The sequence below is a fragment of the Ictidomys tridecemlineatus genome, chromosome 10 (assembly GCF_052094955.1).
Source record: "Ictidomys tridecemlineatus isolate mIctTri1 chromosome 10, mIctTri1.hap1, whole genome shotgun sequence".
NCBI classification, from domain to species: Eukaryota; Metazoa; Chordata; class Mammalia; order Rodentia; family Sciuridae; genus Ictidomys; species Ictidomys tridecemlineatus.
In genome coordinates, this window is record NC_135486.1 from 130,973,108 (window position 1) to 131,000,807 (window position 27,700).

Here is a 27,700-nt window from a genome sequence, read left to right on the forward strand (position 1 = left end):
AGTCTTACTTTCCTGTAAGTGAGTAAAGTATAATTCTATCCATGAGATTGCTAGTGCAGCATATTAACTCTATGTGACATAAGTAAACAGTTATTGCTAAATTTTTTCCCATGGCCTTAAATTAATATTGAGCATCTGCTATTAGCCAGATATAGTTCTGAACACTTAACATGTGTTTAATCATTGAATTCAATTGTTTAAGTACAACACTTCTCATTTTATAATAAAGAAATGAACAGGTAATAGAACAATTAGAATACAGACTACAAGGCCCCAATTCTATTCATATTTTTACTATCCATTCCGTATCATTTAATGTAATGAATCTTTCCCTATCATTTAATGAATAGCTTGTTCGATAATAACTGTTAGGGATTATTATCTATCTGAAAAAAAATCCATATTGATAACACTTACCTAAAAATTTTCAAGATAAATTCCTAGTCAAATAGAGCAGGTAGATCTTTTGGTAACCAAATGTATGAGATTAAGGTAGAGATCTATGGTTAATGAAGAGTCTGAATGAAGTACGTTTGGCTGTCATCATTATTATTCCTCTACTGGAACGCGAACTGCAAGGAGCGCAATTCCAATTGTGTGTTTCTGTGCACGAGACTATTCCCAGAACTTCGAAAGCCTCCTGGCATCCTGAAGACCTCAGTTAAGTATGTGTGCCAGGCACTGTGCAAGTTTTAAAGAACAGCCCCCAAAGTGGAAAGCAGCACAATATCATTCTCACTTTACCGATGAGCAGAGCCCACTCAGCAAAGGCAATGGGAGGGTGAGGCGGAGCCCGGTTCCAGACTCCGAAGGAGGCTGGAGTGAGGGGTCTGTAGGCTTCCCTTTGCTCACCTTGGGCTCGGGCTGCCTGTCCACGGGATCGGAACGGGATATCCTCGCCTCGGGGGTCCCGATCAGCTTGCTGGGGACCCGTCTCCTCTTCCTGCCCTTCCTGGGGAGCCTCCCGGTCTTCTCCTTCTCTGGCTCCATGATTCTGTGGGGAAAGACAAGCTACATCTGACAAACTCCGACGACCCCCCTTCCCTGGGACTCGAGGCGCCCCTCGTCCCCCATTTTACAGCGTTTTCCCCGTCGGCCCTCGGTAGCCAGGGTGCCAACGCGCCTCCCCTTCCCGCGGACTCGCCCACCACCGCGCGCACCAACCGTCCGCCTCCCGAGGCCGGATTCCAAACGGCTCCCTAACGCCGGCCACGCCGCCGGCCCGCTGGCAAAGACGGAAGGGGGCGCTCCCTAGCAGCTTCTCCGCCTGAAACCACTCCCACAACCCCAAAGTCTCAAGCGACGAACGGAGCACCAGGCGCTGCGGCCGCCTCTGCCGCCGCCGCCGCCTCAGCCTCAGCCTCAGCGGCGCCGGATGTTTGAACGGACCGGAAGTGGGGGTCAGTGGACTTCCGGCAGTTGGACGTCGGAGAACCCGGAGTGCTGGGGATGGCAACCAAGCGCCTGGCGCGGTACGCTAGTGGGTTCTCCGCGGTGCCAGGGAGGGTGGTCGCTCTGGGTCCGGCGCAGGCGTCCCGGGCAGGGCTGCGCTGGCGGCGTCCGCCGTGGCGGCCTCTGTTCTCCGCATTCTCGGCGTCCGGGATCGGCACGCTTTGAAAAGCTCCTGCCGGAACCAGGGTCTCCAGCCCCAGGCTGCGCTCCGCTAGGCGGGAAGGAGCCCGAGGAGCCCCCACTTTCTCTTCTCCGTGGCCTGGAGCCTGCGTCTGCCCCTTGTAGCCTTGGGAAAACCACGGGACGTGATAGCCCCGTGTAACTTGTTGGGAGGTCCCAGGCCGGCGCCAGTGCACCTACCATGCCTTTGGTCGCACCACTAACGAATGACCCAGTTAACACGTGCTGCCTCAGCCTGGGGAGTCGCTGGGATTACAGGCGTGCGCCACCGCGCGCGGCCAAAACTGTCCACTTGACAAATTACCCATTTTCTCATCTAAAAAATTTGGGGACCAAAAATGTCTGCCTCCTAGAGTTGCTAGCTAAATGAGTTCACCGTGTAGGTTTAGTACCTGCTGTGTAGTAACAGTAAATGCTAGTTATTAGTTATTCCCAAATTCCTACCCTTACCTTCCACCTCTTAGCAGCAATAACAACAAAGCAAAAATACAATACAGCACGACGACAGTTAAAAACTCTCCCTGCCTCTCAAGAGTCTCACCTTGAGTCCTTGTTGTGGAATGCTGACCTTGGGGTAGAAAGCTATCCCCGGTATAGAAAGCTGTCCTTGTCTTGATGCCAATCCAGCAAGAGAAAATGGTCTTGAGAAGGAAAAAGGATGGTTTATTGCTTTGCTAGCAAAGGAGAACATGGAGACGCCTGTCCTGAAGGAGCTGCCCTATTGCCGGACAGCAGGGGTCTATATACAACTGAATATACAGCCTGTTTCAATTCAGCATCATCCAGTCACAGCAATTATGCACAGCTTAACTTAATCGTCATCATGAGCATCATCTTAATGGCTCGCAGGCCTCACCTGGCAACCATTCCTTCTGGTAAAATGCCAGGGGCCATTCCGACTCAGCTGTGGCTCTCCACAGTCCTGTGTTCATATTTTCTCAGAATTGTGCTGTGTACATAGCAAAGACTTGAAAAAGGAAAAAAGAAAAGTGTAAGGACAAAAATAACTAAAGCTCTTCAGTGTTTCTGTACCCCTATAATCAAGAGTTCCCCAACATTACTGTAAAATACAGGGAGCAGATAAAATTAACCTAAGTTTGCTAATATGTGCTTGAGGTCTATGTAGGTAAAATGACTACTAAAAATCAAAAGAGGATGACAGCCCAGCCTCTCAGGAGGCTGAGACAGGAGGATCATGAGTTCAAAGCCAACCTCAGCAACTTAGAGAGGCACTAAGCAATTCTGTGAGACCTTGTCTCAAAATAAAATATAAATATAAAAAAAAGAGGATTACAGTACGAGAACCCAGGTCTTTTTATTTTTTTAATTTGTTTTTGTTTGTTTTAATTAGTTACACATGACAGTACAATGATCTTGACATACCACATTTGAATCAAATGGGGTGTAATTTCTCATTTTTCTGAGTGTACAGGTTGCACAATCTCACTGGTCATACAGTCATGTATATACATACTGGAAAACTAGTGTCTATTTTATTTTGCTGTCCTTCCTATTCCCCCTTCCCCTCCCCTAAGGAGACCCTCATTGTTATACAGATTATATGTATGATATTGTGAAGGGGGAAAAAGAAAAAGAAAAAGTACCCAGGTCTTTCCTCCCAAAGTCTAGTTTAGTTTCTCTTGCATCAGAGCATATTAAGGAGTACTTTGCCATTTGCCCAGTAGTGTGAATGGGTTCATTGATCTTATTGGGTTGTTTTACATTTTTAGGCAGCTTGGATTAATTAGGAGAAAATCAATTGCACCAGCAAATGAGAAACAAGGAAGAAGCAAATCCAGTAAGTAATGCGCTTAATTTCTTTACATTTTGTAGCCTGTACTTTCACCACTAATAAAGCATAAGAACACCCTGATCTTTTGCAGAGCAGTTGTATGACTACTTAATTGTGATTGATTTTGAATCCACCTGCTGGAATGATGGGAAACACCACAATAGCCAGGAAATAAGTAAGTCTGGAATTCCAATAAATTCCAAACAAATTTAGCATTAAGGAAGTCATTTTAAACTTTATAGATATAAACCAGCCAATAGTTTAGGAGATGGTCTATGAATTGGTAGTTTTATATAAAAACTGTCTTTATTTTAAAACAATAAAATCCCAAATACCTAAATGTATCATTGTGTAAAATAATTGTTTTAGAATTATATACAAAACCTCAAATGCATAGAAACTAAAACAATTATTTCAACTTCCATATGGTCTTCATATTTAATTATGGAACTATAGAGATGAATATGATTTCAGTATTTTTATTTATGGTTTATTGTTACTTCATATCATACTCCTTTGGTCTCTTATTATGCTTTTATTGAAATTTATTGTTTAATAATTGTATTTTGACAATATATGTTTAGTTTAAAATGACTATAGCATTGTTAAAACTTGTATATTCAAGTATTGGTTGATAATTCTTTGATTTAGTTGAATTTCCAGCAGTATTGCTGAACACATTAACTGGAGAGATTGAATGCGAATTCCATGCTTATGTTCAGCCTCAAGAACATCCAATCCTTTCGGAATTTTGCATGGAGCTGACAGGCATAAAACAGGTATGATGCAAATTTTAAGATTCATAAATCAGTTTTAGAAAAAAAAAGTTGCTATAAAATATTTGGTTTTTCAATTACATTGACATTTTCCTAGAATATAGGAAATATAACGTTCCTAATTTAACATCTTTCTCTTGTTTCTGAAACAGTAAGAGTTACATTGGGTGTTTAAAATACCATTTGGTATTTTATTTATTAAGTGTTAAGAGAAATAATGTCCTCTCCCAAAATCCACTGGGATATTTAAAAATTAGAATTGTGTTATAAACATGATGATCAAGTCTGGCTCTACAGCTCAGTGGTAGAGTGCTTGCTGAGCATGTGGAAGTCCTGGTTTTCAGTCCCCAGCATTGGAAGGGGAAAAAACAAAGAAATGATCCTAAGGAAATGAAGTAACTCAAATTTATCTTTTATTTCTGTCAATCTGGATTTAATGATTATATTTCTGTCCAATTTTAGATTTATCAACCAAATTCTTATCTTGGTGAGTTCTAATCGTTAAAGAACTCCTGTGTATCTTAACATTTTTTCACTGGATAAATTCTTTGCCAGTTAGAACCTCTTTGTTATATCCTCCCATATAATTATAATGTCTGTTTGATAATTATAGAATTTGATTGCTGAATTCAGATTTTGTGACTCTAATCAGGCTCAAGTTGATGAAGGAGTCCCTCTGAAGATTTGCTTATCTCAGTTCTGTAAATGGATTCATAAGATTCAGCAACAGAAGAAAATTATTTTTGCTCCTGGGGTTTCGGAGCCTTCTACTTCTGGAGCAAAATTGTGTGCATTTGTTACTTGGTCAGGTAAAAAATAATAATAATTGAGTTATTCCTGTAAACCACAAATGGGTAGCATTATAACGATGTCAATCTTTTTTTTAATATATATTTTTTTAGTTAAACATGGGCACAATATCTTCATTTTGTTTATTTTTATGTGGTGCTGAGGATAGAACCCAAGGTCTCATACGTGCGAGGTGAGCGCTCTGCCACTGAGCCACAACCCCAGCCCAACGATGTAAATCTTTATTGCTAATTTTCTACTTAGTAATCTAGAATTATACTTTTTTTTCTTTTTCTTTTTTTGGTACAGGGGATTGAACTGAGGGGCACCACTGAGCTACATCCCCAGCCCTATTTTGTATTTTATTTAGAGACAGGGTCTCACTGAGTTGCATAGCGCCTCGCCATTGCTGAGGTTGGCTTTGAACTCGAGCTCCTCCTTGTCAGCTTCCCCAGCCACTGGGATTACAGGTGTGCCACCACGCCCAGCTACAATTATACTTCTTAACCCGGACCAGGAAAATAAATTCATGTTCCTCACAGTGTTAACCAAGAAAAAGTAAATTTGCTCATATCTTTAACATTATGATACTGGATACCTTAAAAATATAAGCATCAGCTTTTAGAATCTTTCAAGGTGTTCCTCTGTGTTCTTCTGAATTCAGACAATGATTCATTGAAGACTCATTATGGTATTTTCTGTATCCTTTAGAATAAAGAGTCATGAGGTCACATCCTTTGCTTTTATGCATTGATCCTTACTAATATAGACATTAAGAAAAAAAATGAATCATTTAACATAGGTCTTTGTATGACCATGATAAATTAATCAATTAATTGCCATTAATAGTCATTGATAGCAGTACAGCACCCTTGATAACATAGATTGATAGTCATAGTTGGATTCAAGTTGCTATAAAATATTTGGTTTTTCAATTACGTTAACATTTTCCTAGAATATAAGAAATATGACGTTCCTAATTTAACATCTTGTTTCTGAAACAATAAGGATTTTATTGGTGTTTAAGAAATCATTTTGATGGGCTGGGGATGTGGCTCAAGCGGTAGCGCGCTCGCCTGGCATGCGTGCGGCCTGGGTTCGATCCTCAGCACCACATACCAACAAAGATGCCGTGTCCGCCGAGAACTAAAAAATAAATAAATAAATATTAAAAATTAAAAAAAAAAATCATTTTGAAACTGTTACCAATGTAATTTCTTATTAAGTTATTTAAAGAAATAAAAAGCATACATGTTATTATTTATTAGCATTATTAGTTATTAGAAGAGCAATTAAGCCTTACTGTACTATTTTATATCATCTTCTGTATTTATTTGTAAGTGGAAGGAAATTCTGACGTAAATAACTTTGTTCTGTTTTAATTTGCTTAATGCAGACTGGGACTTGGGGGTTTGCCTGGAGTATGAGTGTAAAAGAAAACAACTGTTAAAACCCATGTTCTTAAATTCCTGGATTGATCTCAGAGCAACTTACAAGGTAAGAGTGAAAGGCAAGGGCATGTTCATTTTCCTTCTATTGAAAAATGATTACATTATTTCCCATACATGGTATTGGTATTTTCTTTGGGAATATTCATATAAATATGACTTTAAAAACAATACAATAGAAATAAGCATATTTCAGGGGCTGGGGATGTAGCTCAAGTGGTAGTGCACTCACCTAGCATGGGTGAGATACTGGGTTTGATTCTCGGCACCACATAAAAATAAAGATATTGTGTCCACCTAAAAAAAAAAAAACTGAAAAATAAATATTAAAAAAAAAGAAATAAGCATATTTCAAATTCAATAGAACTAAAATTATGAAAAGTAGTTAATATCTAGCCTTTCAAGTAGTAATAATATTTTTAGCTATGTTTTCTTTGATTTGGTCAGCTTTTCTATAGAAGAAAGCCAAAAGGACTAAGCGGTGCCTTGCAGGAAGTGGGAATAGAATTCTCAGGACGAGAACATTCTGGTTTGTATAAGTGGCAAATCATTTTATTATGTAACTTAATTTTAAGTGTTGTAAAAAAATTTAATATAAACTTCATTTTTTGATAATGCCATTAATAACAAATATCCTTCAACCTAAAAGTTGCTCCTAATCTACACAATTCAAATTGTTTCTGTTTTTGGAGTTACCAATTTCATGAACTATTTAATGTAAAAATTGCCATCTAGTGGCTTTCTAGTTGCTAAAAAGAATGAAAAGAATTAATCAGTCAAATCAAATGGAGATGTTAAACAAGTACCCAAATGATACAGTGGATTAGTGAAAGAACTGAACAAGGCTATTTACAAATCATGGTTCCTATAGAATGCCAGTTATATTTTTAGTAACTGAAACAAATTTTTACTTCTTACTCTGCAAATCTAGGAGATCTTCTCTTTCATTGATAATGTGGCCATAGGTTTCCACAAGACCAGTTTATTGTGATTAAAATTTGTAGGTGATTATAAAGCTAACATATGCCCCAATTTTATTTAAGTGGTAATTTTTTCTTCTTGCTGTTTTTTTCTTTACACTACTACTGAATTCAGTGTTTGATATCTATTTCCTCAGGGTTGGATGATTCTCGCAATACTGCTCTTCTTGCTTGGAAAATGATCAGAGATGGGTGCCTAATGAAAATTACAAGGTCCTTCAACAAGGTCAGTGGTATATTCCCTTTTTATTCTGTTATCTCAAACTCCAGAGTGGGTTCACTGACATGTGGATTTCATATGTGTGATCATTTATTAATAGATGACATATTTCTTTTTTGTCATATCTCAAATTATAATTTCTGCTGAAGAAAGTATAAATGCAGAATTTCTAAAGCTGTCGGATTTGTCTGTGGAATCGTAGGTTCTCACAAAGAAGAATCCCAACATTCTGGCCGGAAATTTGAATACAAATCAAGAAGAAACATCTGCCTGCAACATTAGCATCCAGGGTTCCAATATACATGATAGAGAGCCTAAAAATACAATAAGTGCTCATGAAAAGGTTCAAATGAATTTAGTTTGTGTGAATTCCCCTATAACAGTACAAAAGGATCAGTTACAAGTAAAGAACAGTATAAAAGCCAGTCCTCACAATGTCGAAAGTTGCTTATCTGATTTTAATACTAAGCCCTCTACATCTTTGGGACAATTGCAGTCTCCCAGCCTAAATTCGTCTATCTATGTGCAGAAGCAAAAAAAAAATGAACATCTTGTAGTTAATACCAAATCTAAGTCTTCAACATTTAATTCAGAATTGGTACTTGTCTCTACTACCATTCCTTCTGTTAATCATGTTTCTGAAGTGGAAATGAGTTCTACTCCTGACTCTTTGCCTATGTTGGCTGAATGGGAAGACATAGTTTTACTGCCAGCATCTCAACCTGAGGAAAATATAGATAGTCTACTTCCTATTAGTGACACAAATGTAGAGACTTCGCTTAGTTCTGGAGAAAGAGTAATGGTTTTAAAAGAGTCAGAAGTGCTGAGTCATGAAAATTTTGGAGGCATCAAGAAAACTTTAAAGGAATTGGAAACCACTAAGTCCATTGTGTATAAGAGTCCTCACACTACTATTTATAATGTAAAAGAAGCTAAATATCCAGGTTCAGATGTGTCTGCCTTTAAATTACCTGAACGCAAATTATGTGCCTTTAACAGTGTTAATGCCAATACATCTCATCCTTCAGTTTTGGGGAAACATCCTCTTTCTTTAGGTGTCTCTAAAAGGAATTCATCTAGTCCCTCAGTTTTCCCACCAGCAAAAAAACAGACCTTCACCATTCATGAAGAACAGCCAGCATCATCTGATTGCTCCCCAGGAAAAAGTTCTTGTCAGAAGGTTGCCCCCGCTGTATTAACTTCTGCAGTGAATCCACAAGAGCCTTGGAAGAGTGGGAAAATGACACCTCCCTTATGCAAGTGTGGCCGGAGATCTAAGAGACTTGTTGTTTCTAACAATGGACCAAACCATGGAAGAGTCTTCTATTGTTGCCCTATTGGCAAATACCAAGAAAACAGAAAGTGTTGTGATTATTTTAAATGGGAACAAACACTTCAAAAGGAAAAAGCCAACAACACGCTTCTATCTCATTCCTCAGGGAGACTCACTTCTAGTTCTCCAGTAATGAGCCATATTCGTGATAGTAATTGTCTTCCTACTAAAAATTCTTTGAGACTCAGACCTTCAATGAGGAATTGATAAATTTTCTGTACAGTTAAACTGTTTTTACTTTTAGGACAACTTTTATGTGACTTTTAGTGCAGGAAAGATAAAAAAGTATAGTGCTACAAGTTATGGAGTCTTAGCATATCTGAATTCTGTAGACTGTATTGTAGCAGATACACACGCACTCACACAAGCACACACACACAGAAAGAAAATATATTTCATGCCTTCCACTTTCACTCACCATTTGCTTAACAATTGCCTTCTGTTTGTTCAGGTATGAATCCTAATTACTCCTTAAATTCCCAAACATGAATATTCTGGTACTATCTTACACATTTTACTTATATTTCATATAATAATGTTTGCTGAATTTTCATGCCTCCTTGAAGAATGACAAAATATTTTATAAACTGTATTCATTAGGTTAAATAAGCAATAATAGTACATGATATTCATTTTTCTAATTAGACCTTGAAACAAATTATAAGCTATTTTTAAATTATTTGAATAAAAATGTGACTAATAAAATTTCCTACTCTATTTTTAGGTAGATACTTGAGAATTATGATAATCTCCAGATTGATATTTTTTATTTTTCCGAAAAAATTATAAGTTGTTTAGTTTTATTCAAGGCTTAATTATTCTAATTTGTATATTCACATATTGGAATTATTTAACTAAGGCTTAAAATCCAATGTGGCAGAGATTTGATTGATTGATAGAAACTGCTTCTATACCAAACATTTAAGAATGCTGTGATCTGGGGATATAGCTCAGTTGTTGAACATGTACCTGGCATGTTCTAGGCCCTAGGTTTGATCCAAGAAGTATCAAAATAAAAATTCCTGAGCAACTGATGACATTTATTTTGTGATGCCAAATTATAGGAACATTGACACTGGTGCATAGGAATCTACTGAATATTTTATTTCAAATTCAGCCTCTGATGTCATAATTACAGAATATTTTAAGTCAACAGTTTATAAGCATACTGTCACATTTTTTTAAAATCACCTCTTCCTAAACTTGTGGTTTCTACAAATTTATAGATACTATGTTTATTTCATGTGTACTATAATAATGGGATGAATTTAAATTGTTTTCCATTCTTTCTTCTTCAGTTCATTTCTTTTTATCTTCCCACTAATAGTCTTTGGCAGCTCTTGAATAAATTCTACCTGTTAAATATCAAGAAGAAGAAAATTAGTCTAATCTAATTAGTCTTTATCTTTAGATAAAGCCATTTATGTAGTAGTTCTATTATGAATTCTAGATGAAAAGATTAGGACACCTGTTGTGAGTTTTGGGTAACCAAATAGGGAAGGGGGTATTGTTGAGTAGATTTTTTCTTGATATTTAGTATTTACAGCAAGTTCACTGAGCCAAGTTAGGAGTTTAATTTTAAAAATTCAGATTCTTATTTACACATCATTAGTTCAATTTGAAACACTTTATGTAGCATGTTTGAGGAGAGTGTTCATTAAAAAGGAGAAAATAAAGAGTTGAAAAAAATTCCATAACACTGAACAAATATTCATCATAAATAGGATGCCTACCTTTCTTGGGTATTTGTAAGGTGCTGTACTTCTTTTTACATGATCTTGAATCTCCTTTTTTAATTGTTCTTGGTCATGTGACTTATAATCAGGGTTCAAAACAATAAAAGCTTTTACAACCTAAAATAAATATTTGAAACAGCAGAAAGATGAGTTGTATTTTTTTGTTTTGTTTTGTTTTAGTACATCTTACTTTCTCCAACTGGGAATCTTTGTGCTGCTGGGTAGTGTGCACAAAAAGTTAAACAGTTTGAGCTAAACTAGCCAGTTGATTCCCAAACTTCTTGTTCCACACCCAATACAAGAGACTTTCTGGGATCCCTGATTTATTTATGGTATACTCTTGAACTCTCTCATATAACTACATTTTGAATTCTTGCTTTCTGACCTATTTCTGACCATCTCTGTCCTTGACTTATTGCCTTATTTTTATCTCCTTTAATAAAGTTTCCTCTTGAAACTTGGCAATTCACTAAGCACAGCCTCTTTTTGTAACAGTAAACTCTATTCCAGAGACTCTACTCAAATAAACTCTGTTATGTCTTTTTAAAAGTCTTCACAGACCATTACAGAAACATGTTAAATTAACAAGGAACAACCTAAAATTATAGTATGAGCTCTGAAGTCAGACAGCCTGGGTTCAAGTCATAGTCTGTTGTGTCATCTTGGGCAAGTTAGGTCATCTTTCTGTGTTTCACTTTCCTTCTCTGTAAAAGAAGCTGCAAGGAGTATGTAAGTCAATAAAGACATAAGGCTTATTATAATGCCTGTCCCTTAGGAAGTCATCAAAAATGATAGTTCGTAGGTATGGTAGTAAAAGTACAAAGAGTTAGGGTTTTGTTTTGTTTTATTTTAATTTTTTTAACCTAAAAATAAACATATGGGCTTCAAAGCTTCTCTGAAATTCAGTGAATCTAAGTCTATGGCTATATCATTCAGTATGGTAGCTACTAGCAATATGGATGTTTAACTTAAAATGAACCAAAATTAAATTTCCTTAGTCATGGTAGCTGCATTTCAGGTATTAAAATAATCTGAGGCCATTATATTGAATGGTGCAAATATAGGACATTCATTGTCTAAGGACAACAGTGGCCTATGGCCTTTTTCAAATTTTCAGAGTGGTGTTTGAGCTAAGAAAAATTTAGGAACCAGTCATCTCAACAAATAGTGTTCACCTCTTTATTTCACAATCCAATGTTAAAATGTATTTAAAGAATCTATTATTTTCAAAAATAACAAATGCAAGTTATCCACTCCTTTAACAAATTGGAAATTTTGTCTTTTAAAGAGGCTATAAAAAGCACACATTTTTAAAATCGTGAAAATGTAGTTAAATCGATGAAGTAACTCACTGGCTAAAAAATTTTAAAAGCAAAGTAACCATGTGAAACTCTTGAAAATATTAAAATGTGAAAATCAACTGAGAATGTACAAAAATTATCAATATAGGAGTTAAGTTAAGGAAATACTCATTTTAAACCCTATTTGCTTTTGGATAATTTACCAGAGAAAAAAATTAAATATTCATGAAAATTGTCAAAAGTAGTTTTGTTTAGTTGATAGTGTGAGGAATTTTTTAAGTTCAAACACTGCAACAGTGTTTAATATAGGCAACAGTTTAAAAATGTACATATTAGATTGAAAGACTATGGTGTTAAAAATTATCAATATTTGGAATCTTGTCCTTAAATCTTCATTTTATCTGTTTTTTTGATTAAATTATTTTGAATTATTTATTTAATTTGTTATGTGTGATAGCAGAATGCAATTCATTTGATATTGCACATGTAAAGCACAATTTTTTAAGTCACTGATTGCATACAAAGTATTTTCACACCTTTCTTGTCTTATACGTCGTGTACTTAGGGTAATGATGTCTAACTCATTCCACCATCATTCCTATCTCCTTGCCCCCCCTTCCCCTCCCTCCCTGATTAACTCTTCTAGAACTTGTTACCCAATCAAAGACATGGCTGGACCTAACCTGGAAAAGGACCCAATCCAGCTAAAATAGGTCTGCCACCAGAAAGAAAAGAGCTGCCTATGTCCTACAGCACATGGCATGGACCCCTTGTTTGAAACAACCATGCATCTTTTTCCAGGAAATGTTGCAGCCCACAAGTATTGGGAAACTGGCCAAGTCCAAGTCCTATATCAAGACCCCAGAGTTGAATCAGAGCTGCACAACCCACTTATCAGATCTTTGCTCTGTCATCTGTGGGGTTATCAGCCAATCCTAGCCCTAAAGTGTCCAGGACCATTGTGTTTCAAGTCAGCACTTGTCTAGGTGGATAAAAGTAATGAAAGGCATGGAAGAGGCTGAGACTCTGGAAACCTGCCGGTAGAGTGCAGTGAAGAGATTTGCTCTTACCTACAGGGACTATATATTCCCTTTCCTAATAAATAGGGTCTTTTGTTATAGAAACATTCCAAACCAGCAAGTGCTGGTCAATATCCAAAACTACTTTGGGCCATTTAGGAAGACGTAAAGCTTATCCTCTTGCATCAGTCCCAGGACACAAATACACCCTCTTTGTACTACAATAAACATCTCCCATTTCTGCCTTAAACTTGACCTATTCAGCCACTTAGACTAAATACCTGTAACCCTGCCCCTTACCTGGAACTTCAAGTCCTACACCTTCGAGATAAGATACTCAAATACATGGTACAGAACATTCTGGACTACTGACGTCAATGTTGTCTTCAAAACTTGATTTAGTGTTTGAGATACTGTCCTCAAATCTTCATTTTATCTGTTTTTGATCAATTCTTCTGGAATTTGCTACACAAGACTGGATATGGACTAGAAAAATACTTGAGAGAACATGGAGCCTACTTTTACACAAACACTGGAGGCATTTTTGCTTGGCAAAAGAGGCCTGAAGAGCAGCATGGACTCTTAAGCACAAACTACCACACGGTCAGCCCCTGCTTATTTCTGAAACTCATGGAGCCTACTTTTACACAAACACTGGAGGCATTTTTGCTTGGCAAAAGAGGCCTGAAGAGCAGCATGGACTCTTAAGCACAAACTACCACACGGTCAGCCCCTGCTTATTTCTGAAACTTCTGCTCATAGGCCTACTCATTTCTACTCATGGCTGCCTCACTTCCTAACTCTGACCTTCATCTCATCACTGATGTCTGACACCAGGTCCTCCTTTGCAATGCCAAGCACCTTATTGGCTTCCACCCCTTCTGGGTAACAATTTGATCCATCTGACTTCTAAACCCCTGTCCTGGAGTGATCCTGGATGATTGGCATCATCCCATCTTGTCGCAGTACTCCATGGAATTCAGGTTCGGATTCTTTCTAGTACACATTTTTCAGTTTTGGTCTGTAGCAGTTCTTTCTGACTAGCATATTTATATCTAACTTGCATTTAGTATGTTTTTTTTGTTTTGTTTGTTTGTTTTGTTGAGTGTGGAACTGGGGATTGAACCCAGGGCCTCACACATGCTAGGCAAGAACTCTACCACTAAACTCTATCCTCAGCCCTTTTTAGTTTATTTTGAGACAGAGTCTTAAGTTGCCCGGGTTGGCCTTTCACTTGTGATCTTCCTGCCTCAGCCTCCTGAGTATCTAGGATTACAGGTATGGTTTACTAATCCACCTGGCTAAGTAAACGAATATTTGTCAGGCTTGCATATGTAGTGAATGAAGCATTTGTGTTATTCTGTTTCAAGGAAGTACTGTGTAAAAATATGTGTCAGATTGTCAATCAATTATAATTGAGATGAATCAGTTCATTTACCTCTCCTCTGATGGGATCAGGGCTGCTGACAACAGCTGTCTCTGCAACCGAAGGGTGCTCCATCAAGGCACTTTCTACCTCAAATGGCCCAATCCGATAACTGGGAAAGCATATGGCAGGAGTCAAGACTCATTCCAGTATACTGATGATCAGTTAACAAAGACATACACAGTTGGAGAAGAACATTACCCAGAGGATAATATGACATCATCCGATCTTGAAACAAACCAAAAATATCCATCTTTATCCATGTACCCTCTGTCACCCGTGACATAGAAGTTGCCTCGTAGAGTTGAAGCTGTTTTTGAAGGATCATCCTACCAAAATTAAATAGGCTTTTATTAATGTGACTCTTCTGTTCAGTTGGTTTGTTAAATGTTCAAAGAAAAAGTCTTATCTCCTTTGAGAAACCTTTAGAAGGAAGAGGACCAGAGTATGAAATTGGGATGAAATTCCAACATGGACCTAATCCAACCAACCTAAGAGTAGGTTGTTACAAAGAATAGATAAGATTCCTCCTTGAGAATTTTCTTAGATAAGTCACAAAACAAATGTTGGAAGAGCTCAGAGAAATAGGCTAATTTAAGCCAGGTGGGGTAGCTCATACCTGTGGTCCCGGCAGCTGGCTCAGGAGACTGAGATAAGAGGATTGCAAGTTCAAAGCCAGCCTCAGCAAAAGTGAAGCACTAAGCAACTTAGTGAGACCCAGTCTCTAAATAAAATGCAGAATAGGGCTGGGGATGTGGCTTAGTGGTTGAGTGCCCCTGAGTTCAATGCCCAGGACCCTGCCCCCTGCCAAAAATAGGCTAATTTAAGTCTTTTGTTAATTGGCTAATACCTAACACTGGTAGAAAAAGAGAGAAATGAATACTCAAGAGTTAAAATAAAGCACCAACACCAAAAACAGAATTCTGGCATAAAAAGAAAAATAAATGAAGAATTGTCATAGTATGTAAAGTTCATGGGCAAGTAGAGCCTGGACCTATGCCTCTTATTATATTGAAATAAACTTTGCTTTAATTTGCTTTTCATGATTGGAGATAAAATGTGCTTGCAAACAGTAAGGAACTGGAAAGCCTCAAGAGGGAGGAATTTACTTAATCAGATTGCCCTAATCCTTGTTCCTCCCACTCCTCCTAAGAAGAGACAGCACTAATAGGATGTCAGGAAAATGAGTGGGTATGATTTGATGGTTAAGAGGATCAGTGGATGCTAAGAGGATGTGGATGTAATAGGCTGTCTTCTTTCAAGGGCTCCCTTCTTGCCTTTATGATTGTCTAGCCTGTGGAACCACTGTGCTCTTTAGTAAGCATTCAAATGTTTTTTCAATTCCCTTTCTGTGGAATTACCATTCAGGAAAATGAATCTCTTTAGAAAGGGACAAGTACCTGCCTAAATGGTTTGGGTTTTTTTTTTTTTTTTTTTTTTGTTGTTGTTGTTGTTTTTGTTTTTGTTTTTTTTTTTTTTTTGACCAAGCAGTTTTGAGAAATAGAAAACAAGAGATTTAAAAACAAGTCTCTTACTACATAATGAGTAAAAAGGCCAAATGGTCGGTTAGGTAGAGCTTGAATTCCAATATCTCCTTCTTGTTCAGGAGGTAGAATATTGCCACTTTCATCTAAAATCTAAGATAAAACAGAAAAACATTTTAAGAGAATTTTTATTCAATATCACATTTTAAATCTTTGTATTTTTTTTTTTACTACTTAGGGATGTAGACTTCAAAAATATTTTAAGTATGCCTTAGAGAAATGTATATATTTAAAATTCTTCTTACACACATAAAATGTTATCAAATGCAGATTGCCAAAATGTGATAACAATTTTCTTAAAGTCTATCATCCATAATAATAATCACATTTTGGTAATATTCTTTTAGCAACATAGACATAGAAAAAAATAAGATCACGCTTTATCTCCCCTGCCCCCCACCGGGGGTACTGGGACTCAAGCCCAAGAGCAATGTCCCTCTGAGCTACATCCCCAGCTCTTTTACTTTGAGATCAGGTCTTACTAAATTGCCCAGGTAAGCCTTGAGCTTGAGATCCTCCTAACACAGCCTCCCAAGGTGCTGGGATTATAGGCATGAACCACTATGTCCAGGTTATGTAGCAATATATCTTATTAAAAATAAAAACATGGATTTTAGGGTCCTATACCAAATCTATTACATCAGAATTTCCAGGGAAGGCCCCATATAAGATAGAATCTGAGCTCCCTCCCCTGGAAGTGAATCCATGTTGCCTTTTTGGCTGCTGTTGCTTTCTCTTTCATATTAGTGAAAGTTCCCTTGTCTGTCCCTAGCTTTGCAGCTGGATCAGTCTGAGAACAGTTCTGTCCCTGTAGAATCTGAGCTCCCTCCCCTGGAAGTGAATCCATGTTGCCTTTTGGCTGTTGTTGCTTTCTCTTTCATATTAGTGAAAGTTCCCTTGTCTGTCCCTAGCTTTGCAGCTGGATCAGTCTGAGAACAATTCTGTCCCTGTACACTATGCAGATGGAGAAGCAGAATATTTCCTAATCACCAGTTGGTAGTAATGGCAGTGGTTACAAAAGCCTGGAAATAGGCAGGCACTCTGAACTTGTGCCTCTTTTGGCCTAGTTGATCCCTGCAAGAAGTACTGACCCCCCTCAGCAGATGCATATGATGTTGTGGTTGAGTATGATATTGGAGGCAGATTTCTTGGCATTGTATCCTTAGTCTAGCAGCTGCCAGCTATGTGACCTTGGATTTGTTCCTTAACTTCTCTATGTCCTTATTAGGAAATGGTTCTAATATTAGTATGTATTTAGGTTCCTCCTGGAAACTAATGAGTTTATACTTATGAAATGCTTGGAACTACATAGTACAATATAGATATTGTAAAGTAATTGGGACCCCAACTAAAATTTCTAGCCCATATCCATCTTTGTATAGAAATTAAGGTATCATGGAAGTAACATGGAATTGTCTCCAAAACAAGGAGTGTATATGGGGACCGGTGGGAAACACATTGGGTTGTTAGACATTGTCATGGAAGGGGATGTTCAAACCTTAACATCAAAAGCAGGAGAAGGTTTTCCCATTGAGCCAGGTTTAATTTTCATTCCCTTAAAATTTCCACAGATTAGCACCTAGTGTAAGAAGAAGAAAAAGAAAGGGGATATAAGTAACTAAGATTCATTTATTTTTCTATCATTCAACAAATATTTAATGAGAACTTAGTATGAACCATGCTCAAAACAAAGTCTCTATTCTCACAGAGTAAAGACATGGAAAACATACAAAATATATAATAAAAGTTATAAGATGTAAATTTATAACTAATGTTTATAAAAACATGAGTAGGTTTACATTTGTACTCATTAGCAGGGTATACTAATGATGGTTCTGTTTAAATAATTTGTCAATTTTGCTTTTTGTTTTTGGTTATTTTAATTTTGGATCAAGTAATACATTAACAGTAAGTTCAAGCATTATACAGTGAAGCATCAGGAAAAGACACAAAACTTCCTTTCAACCTTTTGCTCATCTGCTCCATCTTACCCCTCCTTCTACCAAATAGCCACCTTTGCTCTTACTTCATTAATGTCCCCTAGAATTTCTTCTTATTCTCATCTCTGCAAACTCTTTAAAGAACTTTCTTGGAATATGTTTGCCAAGAAGATTCTAATAGACTCAATATTTCAAGTAACAAGGAGCTTAGCCATCGTTTTCCATTTTGAGGCAGCCCTAAGGAAGCTCCTTATCACTTTTAGGAGAAATCTTTCTTTACATAGATTTCTTTACATATTTTTTCATTTAAAAAATATCTTAATGCCTTCACACTGATCAGTTAATAACAGTTTTTCCTCAACAAGTGGCCATTAAACAAGTGTATATTTTAGAGATTTTTTTTTTCCAACTCGCTTCCTGAGGCTTTTATTATTATAACTGTTTTCTAGCCACACCACTCCTTCCCTTATCCCTGGAAGATGCACAAGGACATCACAGAGACTTTGGTTTTTATTCATCCGACTAAATCAAGCTGAGCCCCGTCTTTTTAGTGGGGTCAGGTACCGTTTCTGTCTGTCCGTATCCTTCGTAGATATCCAGGCCCGTCCTGTTTCTCCATTGTTCAATCACCTCTGGGTTGATTGGCTCCCCAGCACTCACGCAGTGATTTAAGCTTTTGAATTTATAGCTTCTCAGAAAACAGGAAAGCAGTTAGGTTTAGGAGGAGAAAGTGTAAAGAAGTGGAAATTAAGATTATTTCTGATGCAAAATAAGCAGATCATAAAATGACACAGAAAATACCAAATTTTCTTTTCCTTTTCTCCTTTATTTTGAGGGTTGGGTTGGGGAGGGCACAACTCTCTGCGAAGAAAAACCAGGGATCCTTAGGGAAGGTAACCCATAAAAACATCTTTAATGATCAATTAAAATTTCCCTCACATCTGGAGATGGGAAGTGTTGAGCATTGTGAGTATAGTAAAATGTTTGTTTGTTTCAGACTACCAATCTACCCTTTCAAATGGAATCCATAATAGATTTAGAGACATGCATCTTCTTTTCTGTTTGTTGAGACAAGGTTCCAAATAGGAGAAACTTCTCTGCTGTCTCTGCTCAGGTAATAGTCACCATTCAAAAGATTAAGTACCTTCTTGCCTATAAACACTGGACTCAGCTGTAAACATGGCTCCACCCTGCCTTTTCTCTCCTTCCTTGGGGGAACCTGCCCTGGACACAGTAATCACCATTCACAGAATGTCAGCAAGAGGGAGGAAGAAAAGGAAGAGTTTGCTAGATCCTGCACCCCTCCTCGAGAGCAATGTTTTTAGGCAGAAAGGTCTTTTATTTTCTAGCTTTTTCCTCCCTCTACTAAGTGCCTGTTTACCAACATTTCTTACCTGCTCATATCATTCTGTATAAGCATTCGGTATGCAGTTGGCGCTGAACAGAAGACAGTGATGGGAAAGTTGGAGAGTGTCTGCAATTTAGAAAAAGCAAGCTCTTGGCCTACTATAGCTTTATTATATGCTTAAATATCTATGGTAGGCACAGCACAATGTAGACATTGCTTATTTTAATGTAAATGCACTTACACCTTTTCTCTATTTTTCAGGCTTATTGACTGTCTAGATGTGAAATATGTTAAATCAGGTCATCTATCTGATCTTGCAAATTACACTATTCATCAGTCAGTGATAACGTGGGCCTCCCTCACTCTGCCTTACCTGCAGGATGGAAGTTGACTCGAAACGGGGCAGGTGGTGTACAAATACACATGCTCCTTGGATCCAGGGAGAAAAAATGCTGCTCCATGCAGACTTTGCCCAGCCTGTGTCTGAGGTATTCCACATCACATCCGAGGGTGTCAAATCCAGCCAGAACCTGGGAGAATAATAATCCTGATGTATAAATCTGTTAAATTTTAGAAATTTGACATATATAAATATATGTATAAATTTTTTAATGGATAAATTTGTTAATTGTGTTAAAATGTTACATTTGTAGGAAAACACATTTTAAAGGCCAACACATGAAACATCATTTCATTTTTGACACTTCAAGCTGAAGGTCTGTGGAAGTACCTTCCATTTACAGATAATCCTAAACCAAAACTGCTGTGGGTGTGTCCAATCATTTTAGGAGGTCCAGTTGTTCCACTGGTAAAGTAAATGGCCATCATTTCATCATGTTTTGTCATCACACAGGTGTGGTTGTCACTGGCATGTCTGCAAAGGAAAGAGTGTAGTGATTATGCACAGAAAACACAACGCCATAGACTGTTGCCACTGACAGGGATTTGAGAAGCCATCTCCTCTGATCTCTTCATCTTATGAATCAGGCCCCAGTGACTCGGACTGAATCCTAAGGTAAAAGTTACCCCTACCTTCATCTTTTTAGGTGCTTTCTAGAATCAAAATAAACTTTGCTATCAAAAACGTATACATAATAAATGATTTTGTGGCTTCTTACTGTATGATAAAGAAGGATTAAAGTATAAAAACAATTGCTGGGCAGAATAAGAATTCTACCCTCTTAAAATCATGGACTTATGAAGAATTTCCCCTTCCTCTCTACTGTGAATGCTTTAAAATGTGATTTTAAAAAAAATGAGGATGTTGGGCTGCATTTACAGATGATAGAATACTTCCCAAGCACCACACAACACACACACACACAGAGAATTCTAAAAATGATTATGTTAATACAGATCATGAGTAATAACAAGGACTTATAAATTATGGCTGTTCAGTCAAATCTCATTTGCCGCCTATTTTTGTAAATAAAGTTTTATTGGCACAGAGCCATGTCCATTGGTATATTAGCTTTTGTTGTTTTTACACTGTAATGGCAGAGCATAAGTCTATGCCCACCAAAACCTTAATATGAAGCTCCTTTCTCTTTTGTAGAAAATATTTGCCAACTTCTGAAAGGATAGTTTTTCTGTTTCCCTACAAGATTCTGCACAGTTCTGGGTATAATCAAGAATAAGACTGAAGAGGATACAGTCCTCTATCCAGGGAAGGAAGGAATCTGGTGAAAGAGGAAGAAGATCTTTTAGTTCTAAATAATTTGTGCATTAGGGCAGCCAAGAGGAGGCAAACTCTGCCTGCGTACACATCAGGTATCTAAGAAGTTTACAGATTTATCTGTGAATACTAGGTTCAGAATGAGAGGAAAGAAACATTCAGGCCATAAGAAATATAGAAAAGCTGGTTTCAAACCCAGTCTATGAGTCCAGAATTGTCTTCCTTGAAAATAATACCTATAGTCATGTGCCTATCATCTCCATCACAGGTACAGTTGTCCTCAAAATCTAAGACTGGCTTATTGTGCTGATCTCTTACTACAAGAGATTGTAAATACAGTGGTTAGGAGTGGGGCTCAGAAGCCAGCTGGCTATAAAACCCAGCTCTGCCAAACACTACCATCTGACCTTATTCATCTGTATACTTATAGTACCTATCCTCTGGTCATTGTAAGATTTAAGTGACTGAAACAGCTTCTGAAACACAAACAGTTCCACATAAATGTTAGCTATCATTGCCATTTTAATACTATTTTTGTTAGAATAGTACTTGGTCTTTGATAAGAACTTAGAGTTGGCTATCATAAAGGAGGTAGGAACAAGTCCACAGATGCAAGCATGCTCCCAAATTCTTGCAAAAATGTAGGAAGCTCATTATAGAAAAGGAAATCTCTGCCAGCCTAATGCTGAGATATGGCCACTACCTGGCAAAGTTCCACTGATTCCTAGAAGCACCCTAGGGAAGGACTTGAACATCAGTGTAACTTCATTTTATAATTGCACCCATTAACATCAAATGCTGTTTTATTAATGATAACCCAGCAGAAGTGGTGCTCTCAGCAGGGGATGTTAGAGCCTACACAGAGGACCAATTATGATCCATTTCCCTGGAAGATGGTAACAGCTCTGTGGTTGGCATGATGATGTACCTGCTGGAATCCTCTACAGGATGAAGGACTTACTCTCCCCAGGAGCTGGGAGCCCTCTTTAGAGATTGCCTTGAATGAAGAGAGCTCTCTCTAGGGACAGTCACCATCCAATAACTGATAGATGTGGGTGTATAAGGCTGGGACCTCTTGCTTTAGCTGCAAACAGTTTTGAGGTGCCAGTGGGTTGGCCGAGAGTTATTACAGGGAATATATCATGCTTCATTTCTTCCTTTGCCCAATCCCACATCCTTCCCTTTCTTTTATAGTTGTTGATTCCCCAAAAAACACCTTAATAAACATCTTATACAATGTTTTTCATCTCCTTGACTTCTTCCTGGGCATCGCAACATAAAAAAAAAACACTGCAAGCCCTTCCCTGCTTCAGAGCTTAGCACTACTAATGCAATAATAATTAGGAATTGTTTTCTTTGCCTGTTGCTTTAATTAGCATTTGTTTGATCACTACTAGATTGACTATCTTTTTGTTATTGCCTTTGTTTCTGTGTTCTACAAGAAAGGCTACTCACTTCATCATCTCCTTGAGGTCCCCCCAACCCTCTCTGGAGTTCTGAGACACAAGTAGCTTGAAGTGGAGATTTTCACATGTAGGTGCAACAGCATCCACTGCTGGGGCCAGTGAGTCATCGGTAATAATGCACTTCGCTTTTGAAGTCTGTAGTCTGTAGAGGAGGTCTTTCTGGGTCAGCTGAGTAGTTCCTGGGATAAGAACTGTCCCTAAAGAAGCAATGTTTAGAAGAAAGTTTATTCTCATTATGGATTAGTTAGTCAGTTTACCACATAAGATATCTATTTGTCTTTCATCATTCTGCTTTTACCCTTCAAGTAAAAGGGTACTTAAAAGTCTCTAAACCTTTTTTTTTTTTAATACCTTTATTTCACTTATTTTTATGTGGTGCTGAGGATCGAACCCAGGGTCTTGCATGTGTGAGGTGAGCATTCTACCACTGAGCCACAACCCCAGCCCTCTAAACCTTTTTAAACCCTAACATGAGAGGAGAGTAAATGCTGGATAATTATCCTACATTTGAAGATCATTCATAACATAGAGCTTAAAGAGGGTTATGATTGAAAAGTAATATTTCCCAATATTTATTGAATACTTGAGTTGTAAGTGCTCAGTTTCTACATCTATAAAATGGGGATTATAATAATACTGTTACTGGCAGTGTTGCCTCTCTTGAAGAGAAAGTGAGCAAATAAACAAATGCTTATTTTAAAGCCAGAGAAACCAAATGCATCATAAAAATGTCCTAAATATTGCAACTGAGTGCCAGTTTTTATGGAAAATATTATTCAAAGTAAGGAATAAGCTTACTGAGAATTAATACTTTTTAACAACATATTAATGTAATTATATGCTAATATATAATTATACACTAATTAATTATACACTAATATAATTATTTTAATAATTATATACTAAGATTTTTATTGTAATGACATTTGATAATACATAAAAAGAGTATTTGAAAGTTAAAGTATGATGAGTTTGTTGCTGGCACTGAGGGTAATAGAATGATCTAAGAACTTAGAAATAAAGGAAATAGATTGTCTCCCAAAGCTAAACTATGTACTCAACTTAATCAGAACAGAGACATGTAGACAGACAATAATTCACAAAGTAGCAAGACTAAACCGTATCCTAATATATGATATATTAACACAGAATTGGTCTCAGAAATGGGTATTGCTGCTACAGAAAATAAAGGAAATTCACTAGAGCAAACTGATGAGTTGATATGGTTTGGATATGACTGGTCCCCCCAAAACTCCTGTGTTAATGCAGGAATGTTCAGAGGTGAAATGATTGGATTGTGAGAGCTATAACCTAATTAATTAGTCCACCTAGACAGAAGAGTGGTACTCTTAGGCAGGTGAGTTGTGGCTCGAGGAGGTGGGCCCTTGGGGTGGTGTGCCCTGAAAGGGTCATCTTCCCTGTGGCCCTTGCCCTGCTCTTCCTGCGCTGGCCATCATGAGATGAACAGAACTTCTCTATATTGGCATCAGATCAATATTGGCATCAGATTGGCCATTTTAGGCTGGGAGCCAATTTATCTAGAGGCTCCAAAGTTCCCATTCTGAGGGAACTCAGAACTGTGCCTGATTAAAGATCAACCCCACCCCAGCTTATGACACAACTCCTAAGCAGCTTATGACATTTCTCTTGCAGGCTAAAAAGCTGCTCCATGAGTGCCGACACAATGCTGCTCTCCGTAGAGGGACAGCCTTGTCCGTTTGCCTCATGCTACTGACAATGAATCTTTTGCATGAGATTCTGGTGTGTGGCATGGTCTTTGGACTTTGCTTGGACTCTGCAAGTGTCCTTTCACTCCACCATTCCCTTCCACCATAATGCTCTGTTTACCCTGGGTCCAGAGCAATGGACTCAGCTGAACATGGAACTAAACCTCTGAAACCATGAGCAAAAATAAACTTTCCCTCCTCTAGATGTTTTTGTCACAGCAACACAAAAGTAACCCATGGGTACATCCAAACCTGTCTAGGAAAGAAATCTCTGTTAGGGAATTTCACTTTATTGTCCCTTGAATGATGTGGCTGCTAATCAATATCTACATTCACACTGGCCTATTTTCATTTTCTCTAACCTACAAGTTATTTCCTGCCTCAGGGACTTTGCACAAGCTTCTCCATTTGACTTTGTTTCCCATCACCCACACCTTCTCGGGTCTCAGCTTAATCTCCCCTGGCTTCCTCTCCATTTATGTCAAGTACCCTGACAGCAGTGACTCTTGCACCAATTCCTTTGTATCATTTATCACATTTACCACACTATATGTTCATTTTCCTCATGACTGTCTTATCCCTGGACTCTTAAGCCCACAGCTCCTAAAACAGCAAGTACCCAGCAACCTGTTGGATGGAGTGACGTGTGAGTATTAGAAGGATGGGTCAGACTTCCAAATCCTAGTACAAATAAATTGAATTGTGAATATCACTTGTTCTGAACCGCAAACTGCCAAACTTTAGACTTTGTCTTCTCATGTAGGTCTGTTAAGCTAGGAAAAAGGGGCTACTCATGCCAGAGTGTTTTTACCTTTCATGCAAATGAAAATGTTGGTAATATCATTTTACTCATTCTATTCCATAAGCATAATACTAAGAGCCACCTGCCTCTCTGCCTTGAAATGCAGAGCTCCACATCAGATGCATTGACATCAAGAGGCTTCTGATCTACTAAGTGAATGGCCACAACTGATGAATTCACAAAGTTCTTGTCATCCTGAGACTCCAGGAAGAGAGCAGCTCAGTGGGTTGGGATATCAGGGTGTGTTGTCCGAGAAGGTAACATTAAGCTGAGACTTGAAAGTCAATAAGAATTGTCCATGCGATTAAGTGTGTTGGTAAGTAGAAAAGCCAGGAGATGGCTTTTCTGCATAATCATGGAGTATAATGGTGTTACAGCAATAAAGAAAAAATGCTAGTCTTTCATGGTGCATCTAAAGAACTTCAGAGGTTATCTAGTAGGCAATGGAGAAGTATTAAATAATATCATACAGCAAAATGATTGCATAAATTGTGTTCTAGGGAAAAGACTGGAATTGGATTGGAGTAGGTGTATGGGCACACACTTAAGAGCAGAATTAGAAAGAATTTGGGGAGAATCCATTTGAGAGATGGTAAAGATGTGAAATAAAGCAATGGCAATGAATAATATCTGGAGGCAGGTAGGAAGTCAGATTTATAAGGCGTAGTAATTTATTAGGAATGAAGAGTTGGTGGTTGCCTTAGGGGAACAGCTGGTGATAATTAACCAGGGCAGTAACAAAAGCATGAAAAATTGGGTTCTTTTACTATGTAAATATACTGAGTTTCAGATGACTGTGGTTCCTATAGAAGGAGAGGGAAAGTAGGTATGAAGCTTTAATTGCTTTATAAATCTATTTCACTTTAAAAATCTAATTTACCAACCTAACTTCTCATGTAGGTCAAAAGACAGCATGTTTCCAACACATTTCTATGGGTCCTGAGAATAAGACTACATTGTCCAGGGTTCTTCTTCAAATAATATATCCAAATAAGTATCTCATGATTAAAAAAATCTCTCCTCTGGCGTAGTTTAAATATGATTGGATTGCAAACATTACTAACCTGTTCGCAAACAGGCCACATTTGCAAGCCACCATTCCGGGATCTTAGGCAGAATCACAATTACTCGATCTCCCTTTTCCAGGGAACAGGTTTCTGTAAGTATATTGGCAAATTTCCTGGACAAAGATCCCAGTTCCTCAAAACTCCACCTCACTTCGCCTCCATTTTCATCTATCCACCAGAAGGCTGGATTGGAAGGCCTCTGTCCAGCCTAAGGAAAGACAAACCAGTCATGGATTTAGAAGTTGTTAGACAGTTAAATTCTATTTCAAGGAACCAATGGAATACACCCTCTGAATATATTCGTTAGAACTTACACTGAGTCTTTGGAAATAACTTTGGGGTCCTTATTTCTAGGGAGTGATGTCATTTCTTATTCAATGCGATTGCTTCTCTTCCAAAAAAGGAATATTACATTCCTTCATATTTCTCTGACTACTGTATCTATGTCTCATTTACTACCATTTCTGACTCTTTAAGAGTCACTTTTTATTTTTTAGTTGTTGATAGACTGTTTATTTTATTCATTTATTTACATGCAGTACTGAAAATCGAACCCAGTGCCTCACACATGCTAGGCAAGTGCTCTACCACTGAGCCACAACCCCAGCCCTAGAGTCACTTTTCACTATACTTTTTTAAAAAAATATTTTGTTTTAGTTGTAGTTGGACACAATACCTTTATTTATTTATTTTTATGTGGTCTGAGGATCGAACCCAGTGCCCCACACATGCTAGGCAAGCGCTCTACTACTAAGCCACAACCTCAGCCTTCAGTATACTTTTTGTTTTTTTAAAAAAAAACAACCTGATTACTGACATCATGGGCCAGATAATTATTTATCCTTTAAATAATTATGCTGTAATTATTTATTCTGTAAAGAACTGTCCTTTATATTAGTTTTTTTTTTCCTAAGCAGCATCCTCACCTCTATCCATTAAATGAAAGTAGCAGCCTCCCTTACCCACCAGTCCCCCTCCTCCACCCTCATTTTCCCAGGACAACAAAAATGTCTCCAGACATTGCTAAATGTCCACAGGGGGCAAAATTGCTCCCAGCTCAGAAACTGTCATCTGACTGGCTCCTTTCTCCATACCATCTCCATATTGGTCCACTGGTCCAGGACATCTTTAGCAAAGTTGAAATACTCTGGAACCTCCAATTTGAAGTCCTGTTTCATGGACTCATAGTTGGAGAAATTCTGAGGGGTTGCTATTCTGTGCTCTCTATGCAAATCTCTCACAAAACCAGAAATTGTGAGGCGCTGAAAACACTTGGCGCGGAGTAGTAGCGACATGGCGACAAGCACTAGCTAGCATCAATTTTCTTGGATGTTTTAGCACTCAAGATTTCCATGGAGACTAATTAATCTAAAAGACAAACAAAAAGGTCATACATTTATTTCTGTTCCAAGGGTAGCCATACCCCAAAGCAGCTAAGTTTTATTATTATTAACTAGTACCACCACCACTACCACCAACACCACCATCATTTAATCATTTTCTGAATACTCCCTATATTCTAAAAACTGTGCTCAATATTTTACATTAACACTGTGAAGTGGGTACTGTTACCATCAGTGTTTATTGATAGTGAAAATTACTAGCAAGAGAACTTGGGCTGGATTTAAACTCAGAACGATCAGGTCTCAGCCCATTCTAATGTACTATTGCTTCTCACA

At 37.8% G+C, this 27,700-nt stretch overlaps 3 protein-coding genes and 1 long non-coding RNA gene across 22 annotated transcripts in view; 1 reads left to right on the forward strand and 3 right to left on the reverse strand.

Moving 5' to 3' along the window:
- The window catches only part of Rexo5 (RNA exonuclease 5), a 23,675-nt gene extending 21,483 nt beyond the window's left edge, over positions 1-2,192 (reverse strand). For 3 of the 6 annotated variants that reach the window (XM_078024249.1, XM_021725435.3, XM_021725434.3), the window contains exons 1-2: positions 1,161-1,300; positions 853-994 (exon numbers count right to left, since the gene is read on the reverse strand). In XM_078024249.1, the coding sequence (XP_077880375.1) occupies positions 853-990 (138 nt within the window). In that variant the 5' untranslated portion in view covers positions 991-994; positions 1,161-1,300. Of the gene's footprint in view, positions 1-852; positions 995-1,079; positions 1,301-2,173 lie in introns of those variants that run through there. The other 3 variants (XM_040276624.2, XM_005323914.5, XM_040276623.2) reach the window with 3 other exon arrangements.
- On the forward strand, positions 1,333-26,130 carry Eri2 (ERI1 exoribonuclease family member 2). Of its 12 annotated transcripts, none has more exons than XM_078024253.1 (10): positions 1,333-1,472; positions 3,363-3,430; positions 3,516-3,599; positions 4,076-4,203; positions 4,853-5,009; positions 6,386-6,486; positions 6,885-6,966; positions 7,555-7,643; positions 20,138-20,299; positions 25,061-26,130. In XM_078024253.1, exons 1-9 carry the CDS (start codon positions 1,450-1,452, stop codon positions 20,231-20,233), a joined length of 828 nt encoding a protein of 275 aa, XP_077880379.1. In that variant the 5' UTR covers positions 1,333-1,449; the 3' UTR covers positions 20,234-20,299; positions 25,061-26,130. The 12 variants fall into 12 exon arrangements, with proteins under 12 accessions (XP_077880379.1, XP_005323779.1, XP_077880380.1 ...); XM_005323722.5 differs by lacking the exon at positions 25,061-26,130 and adding an exon at positions 7,840-14,009 and having other exon boundaries at positions 19,664-20,383; XM_078024254.1 differs by lacking the exon at positions 25,061-26,130 and adding an exon at positions 19,664-19,772 and having other exon boundaries at positions 20,138-20,383.
- On the reverse strand, positions 5,127-7,842 carry LOC144367534 (uncharacterized). The gene is made up of 2 exons (XR_013427021.1): positions 6,670-7,842; positions 5,127-6,135 (listed from the first exon to the last, which is right to left on the reverse strand). It is a non-coding gene; the product is annotated as an uncharacterized LOC144367534 (long non-coding RNA).
- On the reverse strand, positions 10,054-27,316 carry Acsm3 (acyl-CoA synthetase medium chain family member 3). Of its 3 annotated transcripts, XM_005323723.4 has the most exons (13): positions 27,116-27,316; positions 26,019-26,229; positions 22,415-22,622; positions 20,015-20,158; positions 19,658-19,814; positions 19,331-19,410; positions 18,501-18,624; positions 17,495-17,575; positions 15,988-16,089; positions 14,654-14,781; positions 14,465-14,564; positions 10,704-10,823; positions 10,054-10,325 (listed from the first exon to the last, which is right to left on the reverse strand). In XM_005323723.4, the coding sequence occupies exons 1-13, from the start codon at positions 27,314-27,316 to the stop codon at positions 10,239-10,241; spliced, it is 1,743 nt and encodes a 580-aa protein (XP_005323780.1). In that variant the 3' UTR covers positions 10,054-10,238. The 3 variants fall into 3 exon arrangements, with proteins under 3 accessions (XP_005323780.1, XP_077880390.1, XP_077880391.1); XM_078024264.1 differs by lacking the exon at positions 15,988-16,089; XM_078024265.1 differs by lacking the exons at positions 14,465-14,564; positions 14,654-14,781.
- Positions 27,317-27,700: the final 384 nt, after the last annotated feature.

Excerpts from the sequence above, each read along its gene's own strand:
- Eri2 (XM_005323722.5), top strand. The coding sequence starts at position 1,450 with ATGGCAACCAAGCGCCTGGCGCG. Across the intron at positions 1,473-3,362 it reads GCAACCAAGCGCCTGGCGCG|GCAGCTTGGATTAATTAGGA; the intron begins GTACGCTAGTGG and ends TTACATTTTTAG. Across the intron at positions 6,487-6,884 it reads ATCTCAGAGCAACTTACAAG|CTTTTCTATAGAAGAAAGCC; the intron begins GTAAGAGTGAAA and ends TGATTTGGTCAG.
- Acsm3 (XM_005323723.4), bottom strand. The coding sequence starts at position 27,316 with ATGTCGCTACTACTCCGCGCCAAGTGTTTTCAGCGCCTCACAATTTCT. Across the intron at positions 26,230-27,115 it reads AGTGGACCAATATGGAGATG|GCTGGACAGAGGCCTTCCAA; the intron begins GTATGGAGAAAG and ends GTCTTTCCTTAG. Across the intron at positions 19,815-20,014 it reads GGATTATCTGTAAATGGAAG|GTTCTGGCTGGATTTGACAC; the intron begins GTACTTCCACAG and ends TTATTCTCCCAG.